Source organism: Chionomys nivalis, chromosome 7 (genome assembly GCF_950005125.1).
Source record: "Chionomys nivalis chromosome 7, mChiNiv1.1, whole genome shotgun sequence".
NCBI lineage: Eukaryota > Metazoa > Chordata > Mammalia > Rodentia > Cricetidae > Chionomys > Chionomys nivalis.
In genome coordinates this window covers 24,985,460-24,995,985 of record NC_080092.1, presented here as the reverse complement: position 1 = coordinate 24,995,985, position 10,526 = coordinate 24,985,460, and the positions used below count along the sequence as shown (strand labels likewise).

At 37.4% G+C, this 10,526-nt stretch overlaps 1 protein-coding gene across 2 annotated transcripts in view; it reads left to right on the top strand.

The window, feature by feature from the left end:
- Positions 1-2,247: 2,247 nt before the first annotated feature.
- Positions 2,248-10,526, top strand: part of Gabra1 (gamma-aminobutyric acid type A receptor subunit alpha1) — a 56,819-nt gene continuing 48,540 nt past the window's right edge. Inside the window, exons 1-3 of one of the 2 annotated variants that reach the window (XM_057776266.1) lie at positions 2,248-2,893; positions 5,224-5,312; positions 8,877-8,986. In XM_057776266.1, coding sequence (XP_057632249.1) covers positions 5,224-5,312; positions 8,877-8,986 — 199 coding nt within the window. In that variant the 5' untranslated portion in view covers positions 2,248-2,893. Of the gene's footprint in view, positions 2,894-2,987; positions 3,021-5,223; positions 5,313-8,876; positions 8,987-10,526 lie in introns of those variants that run through there. The other variant, XM_057776267.1, reaches the window with a different exon arrangement.

Below are 10,526 nucleotides of genomic sequence, written 5' to 3'. Positions count from 1 at the left end.
ATTGAATGAGTAATGCTAAACAATTAGGACATAAATTTATGAAGTAAACACTTAGAAATGTTAGAAGTCATGATTTATGTTACTTTAATAACTTAGCACATACATACACTTTGAGAGGATTTATTCCAGATGTAACCGAAAAAGTATAGTGCCATCAACTGTCTTAAAGAATTAATGTAATAGGGCAATACAAAATAAATTTCTTTCTTTTTACTATTGTTGTGTTTTATTATCTAAAAATATGGATATATATTAATGTCTCAGATAAAAAACTATAAAAGCATTTAGAATTTAGAATTCTGATTACTGTTTTTGGAGTTATGAAGTTAGAAATATTTGAAATGCATATACTTTATTTAATAAAAGCACAGGTGCCCTTAAACAAATGTATATGTACTGCAAAGTTTATTCAATATATCTATAGGTATGCATACCAAAACCAAGAGTGTATACATGGATATAATGTAATATATTCTACTTTGCTTTTTAATTTGAGAGATATTTCCATTTCTGCATTTACATTACAGCTCTGAAATTATTTGTGTGTATTTCTTTTTGGTGTGTGTGGAAATGCTGTATAATTGCACCCAGTTGTTGCTGAGCATAAAGCAGTATGTGAGCAGAATTGTTCAAAAACACTTTTGCTCAAATGGTAACATTTCAAGGCCAATGTTTGCAAATTCTAATCAGTAGAGATTTGGGTGTATGACATTAGATATAAGAACTCAAGTTTTTCCCAATTTGTTGAGAAATGTAAAAAGGAGCTGCAATCACTTAACAGGAGAAGAAAATACTTTTAAAGTAAAACATTTTTATGACTATTGAGTATTTTTCCAAAGGCACTGAAACTATGGAATATTGTATATTGTGGGGAGATAAGAAGGTATTTTATTACTTGGGCTTTCAGAACCTTAGTAAAGCCAGGTTTGCTTTACAAATTGCTCAATGAATATGTAAATTTATTGATAAATACAAGGGAACTGTAGTGGTCTTCAGTGTCTAAGAGCGCATCGCTGTTTGTTATCTGCTTCACTGGCCACTAGCTACTGTTTAAAAAGCAACACCTCAAGTCAGGCTTCAAACCTATCTTCCAAATGTTTATCTCTAAAATGCGTTGTAAATTACCCCCCCCCAAAAGATCTTCCATTCTGTAGGCCACATCATTGCAACTGCCTAGCTTCAGTTTTAATCTTACAAACTGATTTCCTTGCAGCAGAAGCCAAGAACACTTGTAGAATATTAACCACCAAAAAGGTTAGGGTCGGCTAATTAGTTTTTTATTTTTCTATATATTTTTTATAACACTCGGCCTCTATTTCAAATTTTTCCTCCGCGGGAATTACACCAGTAGAAAATGGTCAGCGGGCTTACCAACACTATTACTTCATCCACCAGAAGTATACTCGTATTTCAGCACGTCTTTCCTGTGGTATTAAAGTGCTGAAAGACAGCTCCTGGCAGCGCTGGGCTTGTCTACCAGCGCCCCCAGGAAGATAGCACCCAGGACCTGAGCTCTAGTCATTCACAAAACCTGAGCGAGGAATTACAGCCATCGCTCATTCCCTGAAAATTCAGTTAGGAAGATGTCGAACACACACACACACACACACACACACGAAAACACACACCCTGAGTGTATAATCTGTAGGTGGAGAAGGTTGAGAACTCCTAGGGAAGGTAATAAAAGAGGGCAAAGAAAAAGAAAAAGAAAAAAAAAAAACCCCTTGTACTTTTTCTATTTTCCTGACTTCTAAACATCCATCCTCTCTCCCATTTTTCTGATCCGAGAATGATGGAGTTCACAGCAAAGGCATGTTTCCGGAAATGGAAACATGCCTCTCAAACCCAAAAATGATTTATGTAAAGTTAAACATTCAGAAACCCAGTAGAAATCCAGAGTTAAGGGCATCTGTGCTTTCTTCATGACAACACACACAGACAAAGGTTAAAAGCCGGGTTCTGAAGCTTGTCTGGCTGTCCTCTACGCTACAGATGAAAGACAGGGTGCAAAGCGCTGGGAACCTAAGAAAGTACGAAGGACTCTAAAGCTAGGGGCCCATTCCCTAGCGGGCAGGGTTCTTCCCTGCGTCCCTCACGGTCCCTGGCTCTGCAACATGCTGTGATTTAGACATATGTGTGGGAGTGTTCAAGGGAGAACAAGTCGAGAGGACAGAGCGCTCCCCACACGTGTCAGCCTGCCTCTCCCTGCTTCATCGCTTGCGTTCATTCATATGGATGCAGTAGTTAAATATTTGATCAGAGGTAGCAGAGTTACAAGGATCGGCTGTGCTTTAATGAGCACACCTTGGAATAGTGTGCAAGAGAGAAGAGATCCTAAGCGTAGTCCCCATGTCTAACCCTTTCTCCCCTTCCCTCCCCCATCCCAGTCCCACTTCCTACCCACCAAAATAAAGGAATGCTTGCAGCAGATTTAATAAAGATTTGAGTGGGGAGCTACAGAGAAAGGGATTAGGGCCAGAGCGGTGCAAGTTAAATTGCGCTGCATATAAAAAAAAAATGGGCGGATTGGTGTCCAGATCCAGTGGCTGGTACCACCTTCCTTTCTAAAATAAAATCTCTCTGGCATGAAGTCACCGCCTATTTCACATCCGGTTTGCGCTGGGACGTATTACTACTGTCTTGGTACAGAGAAATCTTTTGTTGTATAGCTGCAGATTGGATATTGGGAAGCAAATTTGGGTATGAAATCTCCAGTGCAGGAGCACGCAGAGTCCATGATGGCTCAGACCGAGTGAGTGAGCGCGGCGCGAGGACGCCCTCCGCCCGGCGCGCCCGCGCTCGCACACTCGCGCAGCTCCGGCTCACCGCGATCCTCTCTCCCACACTTTTCTCCCTGGTCTGGAGCGATCCGGTGCCCAGAGGGGGCCCCGAGGTAAGTGAGACTTCGGACCGCGAACACTCAGAGCTTGCAGCGTGCCTTGTCGTAGCTGGAGAGGCAGGGATGCTCTAGAGGGGAAGAGAGCAGGAGCCAGCAGGACAGGAGCTGAAGCTGGGAGCAGGTAGAAACAAGGAATGTTTTTCTTTCAGGGTGAAAACTGCAGCGATATCGGAGCAGGATTTTCTCTCTTCCTTCTCTTCTCTCTGAGGCAAATTTGAATGTACCCTGAGGGGTGGGTGGTGACATGCTGTTTTGATTCCTTTTTTTTTTTTTTTTTCTTCTGGCCAAGGGGAGCTGGGGTGAGTTGGGGAGGGGCGCTGGAATTTGCCATCAGCTGAAGTTAAGAGGCTAGAACAGAAAACCTGTCACCCTCTTCCATCCTAGGGAAGACTCGCTTACCCTGCTGGAACACTTCCCTTCTCCCCTATCCAGCACCCGCGGCTGAAATGCCCTCTGATGTAGGGGTCTCTCTCATTCGGGGAATGAGAAGCTAAACTTACTTGATCTGGGTGGCAGGGGAGGTGGGTAGTGGAGCATGTGTCTGGCTAGGGGTAGCATGGAGGTGGAGATGGGGAAGGAGACAGCTCCGTGCTCTCTTTTCAACTATTATGTTTGTATTCGCAAGAAACTTTCTTCCTCCACAGCTGAAGTGGCAGGGCAGGGTTGATTTCCTCCAAATATCAGAGGAGTGCAAAAGCTATGGTGTCTGAGCTTGGGGTTCTGTTTCCTTCACCCCTTTAGGACTTTCTCCCTTTTCTATAATCAATGGGAATTAAGAGGGCCAAGAGAAGATATTTTGCTACACAGAACAGATGTTAATTTTTCTTTTGAAAGGGTGAATTATCATTGTGTGATTTGGATCCAATATTTTAACTTAATAATATTTATCCAAGATGTCTTGTCATATTCTACTCCTGTGTGTCCAAAGCAGCCACCGAATGAAGGAAAGCTATGATGAAGCTCACAGTTCTTATCTACATCATTGCACTCTGAATCGATTCGGGCTCCTTGCTTACATGCCTGTTTGTGAGGGGTTTTACTGGTTGGCATGATCCCGGAGAGTGTGGAGAGCATTTTGTTGATGTGTTTAAAGGCATACCACATGGACCTACAGAGTGCTCAATGTGAAAAATAGGTTTTATAATGCTTCCATCTATTAAACCCCGATTCTACTAAAGAGTTAAGATTCAGGAAAGTGGTAAAAGAAAATACATGTGATAGTTTTCGTTGTAGGACAGGAATTAATTTCAGTGCATTTAAGTAACTATATCTGCTTCTTATCCAGGTAGTGCTCAGGGCATCAAAATATGGTTCAATAAATATGTATGAATACATATAACACACATATATATTTTATAAGTGCTCCATTCTATATTCCTTTTTTCTTGCAGTACCCCTCTAACCACAACCAAATTCAACAATCAGTTAATGATTGATTGTACTTTACCTAAGTGGGAATAAATATCCCCTTCTTTTCATGCAAAGCAAACCACTTAAGCTTCCATCTGTTGGAGATGAAGCATTTTATAGCAGCAACCCGGAAGAAATTAGAGAATGCATACAAGATATGTGTGGGTATGTTTGTACGCATTAGCGTGTGTGTGTGTCTGGGGGAGAGAGAGAGAGAGAGAGAGAGAGAGAGAGAGAGAGAGAGAGAGAGGGAGAGAGAGGAAAGCGCACATGGCTTGATTATAAAGTGTATCTTTTAGCTTCATAGAAACATTAGTGAGCATATTTAACATCCACAGAGAAGCACGACTTTGGCATTCAACAGTGTGTTTCCAATGGTTTTTATAAAGAGGTAAATACAGTTGCTTCTGAAATCAAGGTACAGAGATGTATTCAGTCAACAGGAGGTGTTAACCTACCACACCCCACCTACCTACATGCTCTCTTGATAGACACCAAGATTAAATCTTTCAATACAGATTCTGCCACAAGGACCCAAATCACAAAGGTCAAATTTTTCAGATGATAAACAACAACAGAAAGGAATAAGGCAGCAAGTAATGGAAATTTAAAAGCTATTTTAGAAACCAACTCACGGCTTTTGTGTTGGGAGCAATACTGTCACCTGAAAGCATTTCAACTTGTATTTGTTTACAGGATAAACTAAAACACTGGTATATTTTTGAATGAAGAGATGGTAAGGAAGGTGGAGAGTGGATGGTCCAGGCTTCCATTGCTTCCAATGAGGTGTCATATTCCAGTGAGGTCATTTCCTGACTTCAAAGCATTCATCTGAACTGCCTCAGTCAGCCCTAGTGGTTATAACCTGATGTTTCTTGCAAGACACATTGATCTCTACTTATTCCACTTCTCAGATGCACAAGTCCGTGATGAAGAAAAGTCTGGGTCTCTCTGACTATCTTTGGGCCTGGATCCTCGTTCTCAGCACTCTATCAGGAAGAAGGTGGGGCACTTTATCTTAAATCTGCATGACAATTTCTGTAATTTTACATTTATTCCATCAGGGGGAAGAGAATGGTCCATGGTTGAATTCATGACTAAGGGAATTGAGATAACTTAACTGCAACAGAATTCCAGCTAAGATTAAAGAATACACTAGGACAAGAAAAGAACTTTCTTATTAGGATGCTCGCTAGAATACACTTGAAAAGCTTCTTTAGGCTAGGAAATATCTGAGTTCAGCTTTTAAGGCCGAAATAGAACTTTGCAGTTTTTATTTGTAACTGAACAACAAAGCCTGTAGTTTCCTAATTTACAAAAAAAGTTACTGGATTAATTTCTGCATGCCTTATAAATTGTAAATTAATTTTCCAACAAAAATTCTAATCATTTGCAAAAATCATAGAGTAAGCTGTAAAAACATGGAAGTAGAAAAGTTAAAATAATATTTATAACTTGAATGTTATGTCTATGAACATGTGCATATTGTATTATAAACCAAGATTGATAAACCAACAGAGATGCACTGTACCAGACGAATATTATAAAATACTAGATAAAAATTAAGCTGCACTAATCAAGCATATGTACTAGGAAGACATGATGTGAATACATTTCAGTAAGTTGAACTGACAAAAATATTTTCTAATTAACCAATCAAGAACATGAGATACCGTATTAGCAAATGACCAAATGGTTTATATTGTCCTTTATCTACTTAATGGTTTTTGATTAATCTATTCTTGTGCCTCATTCGAAGGTTCTTGTCAATATCCTAAAATTATGAACTCCTTGAAATGTAATAGGGAATGAATATGAGTCAAAGTCAGGGCTATGAAGTCTTGGAAAGGCAGAGGTTTCTGAGAAATGGATTTCAATGAGATTCTGACTGTGCTACATTTTAGCCTTATCATGTAAATAAATATCAGATGATACTTATATCACATATACTGTCAGATACTCTGAATTTGAGGAGATTTGAGGAGTTAAGTGATAACTGAATTCTGAAAAATTATATGAAGTGTTACTATTATAATGACCTGTAGGTGGAGTTAGTGCACAGCGTTTTATTACAGAGTGGTTCATATGGAATCAAAAGCAGGTTTAGTAACTGACATTTCTCTTCCAAATGCATATTCAGTTTAGGGCACTCTACATTGGTATTAGTATTCATATTACCCCCCAAAATCATCTTAATCTTTCTCCTAGGGTTCTTCTGTGTCAGTTGTAACTTTATGGAATTAGAAGTCAGCTTGAAGAGGAACCTGACTACAAAATCATAATAAAAGGAAGATTTCCATTCTGAATGGGATAGCAGGACTGGTCTTGTTGGGGAGGGGGCTGATCTCTTTGGTATTTGCATTCCAATGCTAACAATTGTTGAAAGCAAGATGTGTAAGCTGAAGAGATTTCTTGCATTTTACATCAGCTCTGCAAACACGGGGAGCACAGATAAAAGTAACAGATACCAGGGATCCTGAGGGTTGTGTTAGCAGCCTAACCACCCTCTGATATCATCCTAACTTATCTTCTTTCCTCTCTAAAATTTATTGCTTTTTCCCTAAGAGTTTTCACCAAAAAGAATTTGCTGAATTCGAAGGTGTGTTCATATTTCCTTCTCATCTTTATCAAGGTGACCTTCCAATGTCCTTGGAAGATGCATGGATGGCATTTGGCTTGTGGCAATGAATTTTTATAAATAATTCCTTTCAGAAAACTACTTTTTGCCTTTGTCTTGCTGCTGTCACCTGCCAATGAGACAGGCGGGAAGTCACACGCTCTCTGAAAATTTGATTTAAAAAAACAAAATGAAACAGCAAGACGTTTAATTTTGCTAAAGGAGAGTAAGTCCTTAATCTCCGTGACATGGCAGATAGATTAATGTTTAATTTAAGGGAATAAATATGATTTCATAGAAACAAATTTCATATATTTAATGTCACAGAGAATGTGAACTTAGTACTAGTGAATTAAAACTTGATCAGCACAGCAGCCACTGAATGTACGTACAACTCAGTGAACGTCTATGCAGTTAGAACAGGCATTCAGAAAAGGAACAGTGACGATTCACATTAAATTTACCCTTTCACAATGAGTATCCTTTATGCATTTATCCATAACAGAACTAGAAAAACTAAATATTTTTGTGATCCTTCAAGGGGCAGTTATCTGCATTCAGGCCTTCCTTATTCCCTTCTATTTAGCCTAGATAATTGGGTGTGTGTTGTTTTTATTTGCAGGTTTTAAATAAAATTTTACAAAATTAAGGAAAAGAAAAGTGGTATTTGAACTTTGCTTATACAGAATTAGTTGCTTGTAAAACAGCATTTGTTTCTGAAGTGATAGTAGATTATATTTGGTGTTCTTATCAAATAAGTGAATCCTGGTTTAAAATGCCGCTTTTTTTACATATATTTTTAACTACGTAACTACACATGAGTGAAGCAAAAGAATAATAAAATTTAAATATGAAGTGTGTAGATTTGTTACCCTTTCTTAGTTTTATGCACTATATCCACTTACTCTTTCCACTCAAGGTCAGAGCTTTCACTGAAATCTACCAGCAAGTGTATGCCCTGTCTAAGATAGAAACTCCATCTCTCCATGGATTTTGAAAGTGTCACGCAAATCATTACACAAAATACAATTGAATCTTTATAGATAATAAAAGAATTGGTATAGGAAACACACAGTATATGAGGTATAACCTATATGGTTGAAAACCAGAATCGAAACACTAAGGAATAGAACCCATATCCTCAAACAGGAAGACACGGGAATTACCGTTCCTTTACAGAGGAAAAAAATAAAGTGTTATCTCAGAAGGTGAAGAAAACTGAGTTCTAGCCTGAGCTGTGCTCTTAAGTAGTGGTATCTTAAAACACAAGCCCAAGGTTTTGAGCATCTTGCATCAAGAGTATTAACTTGACTTTTTTCATAATGGTTCTTCTACACCTAATCCCAGGAATGACCAAATTCAATCAAATAAAGGTTTAAATAAAATTTCAAAATTTGTTCATACGTCTCAGGGGAATGGAAATTTCCATGTTGGTAAGTTATAATTAACATAATAAATCATTTGTATATCTGCCTTTCTTGAATACTTTAAAAAAAATCCAAAATTTAAAAGCACAGAGTATGAAAAGGAAATTGGAGAAGGAAGTTTGGTTGGTGAAAAAATGCATATTTAATTTTTAAATAAACTTTTAAATTAGTTTTATAACCCACATAGAGACGTATGCACATAGATAAACAAAAATAATATGGATCAAAGCCTCCAAGATGGCTTTTATAAGATGAGTTAATATACTTGCTTGTTCAGGGAAGATATGTCTAAGACTCCCTACCTTTTGAGAACTGAAAATGTAGACGTAGAACTCATTTTCTATATTAAAATTAAAAGTCGATAACCAATGAGACCACAGATGAGAAAATGACAACTGTGTTATAATTATTTTCAAACTCGCAACAGCAAGGAAAGTAATAAAATCTGAGAAAGGCTTTGAAAGGTAAGAGGTTTAGTGGAAATTTACAATTTTGTGCTCTTGTTTTCTTATTCTTTCCTCAGCTATGGACAGCCCTCCCAGGATGAACTTAAAGACAATACCACTGTCTTCACGAGGATTTTGGACCGACTGCTGGATGGTTATGACAATCGTTTGAGACCAGGGTTGGGAGGTAAGCTATACTCTCACACTATTCTCTAGAAAATTTAGTGCTAGGAAATCTTCATTAGTATATCTCTGCTTTCTCTTCGAACGGTAACTAAAAATGTTAGCATACTGATTGATTAATCCTATTGTAATAGGTCACTCAGTGCTAATCCAATTTACTAAGATAGTTTCTGCACATACATAAAAATGTTGAAAGACAGACACAAAATTCTTATATTTACACAAAAGAAATACATACTCTTGACAAGCACAGTGCTCTTATTTCTCTGTCTAATGACTTGGTTATAGAAAAAGAAAGGTAATATTCTCCCATTTAGTATGATTTATCAGCTTCACCTGCACTGCTCTGCCTGCACTGAATTCTATCTCTGATTCTGTTAGAAATATTTACTTTAGAAGATTATGCATTCAATCATACCTTTGTGTTATATTACCCAATCTCTATGATCAAAGCTGAATAAGACAGATGGTAATGTTTCATTTTAAAATGATACCTTTGAACATATTTTATAATTTAATTTAGTAAAGCTGATTCTTCTTATACAATTAATTAATTGATTAATTTACTAAGGAATTCTGTTAGGGAGAAAACAGTGTTCAAAAGTATGTATTTAATATTATATGCCCACTTGTGCCTACCAGAATTTGCATACTGATTTGAATAATCCTTGAAAAAAATAACATACTACCTTATTGTGATTGAATAAAGACTAATGAAGCCACGTTAAAATATTGTTCTTAAACAAAACAAACAAATTGATTCAAAGTCTCATGGGAAACCAACATATGACTCTTTGACTCCACGTTACAGCCAAATTGTCACCTTTACAAAGAACAGAAATGAACAGTAATATTTAACCAGCCATATCAAAAGTCACTTTTATTATTAAGCTAGATAGAACAGATAAATGAAGCTGAACTTAAGAACTAAAGCACTGGTTATCAAACAAACTGGTTTCATGGATTTAGAATCATTCATTCATTCACTGTTCAGAGGTAGTACTGTAATAAAAGACTTTGCAGATGCTAGTCATGTTCTCTCTACTCGTGAGCTACTTTTTAAGATCCAAAGTCTTTTAAAAAACATATAGCTTGCATATTAGCATCACATGGTTGGAAATCATCCATCTATTTTAAAGCTGGCAAAAATCATTACCATTTCATAGATTAAGAGGAGAGTGCCTCACCAAAGTCACTGGGTATATATATATAAACTTATCAGGTGTACTTTCTTATCAATTTCAAAAATTAATTTTGGACATGGTTTCTTCAGGTTTGGCCTGCACCTTGCATTCTTTTAACTTCTTGGGGGAGTAAATAGTATTGCAAAGTTGCTGCATATAATGTCATGTCCTCATAGACTCAGATACTAAGAAGTCTGAGAATGGAGCGTAGACACATTATGTCTGATGCTCCAAAAGCAGTCTAGGTGGATTAGGAAGCCTCTCTGTCAAGAAAAAGTCAAACCTTACATTTGAGATGGAATATTCATAAAATGGATAGCACAGATTGGTTCTTAATGTAAAAATATAATGTCGTCGTGT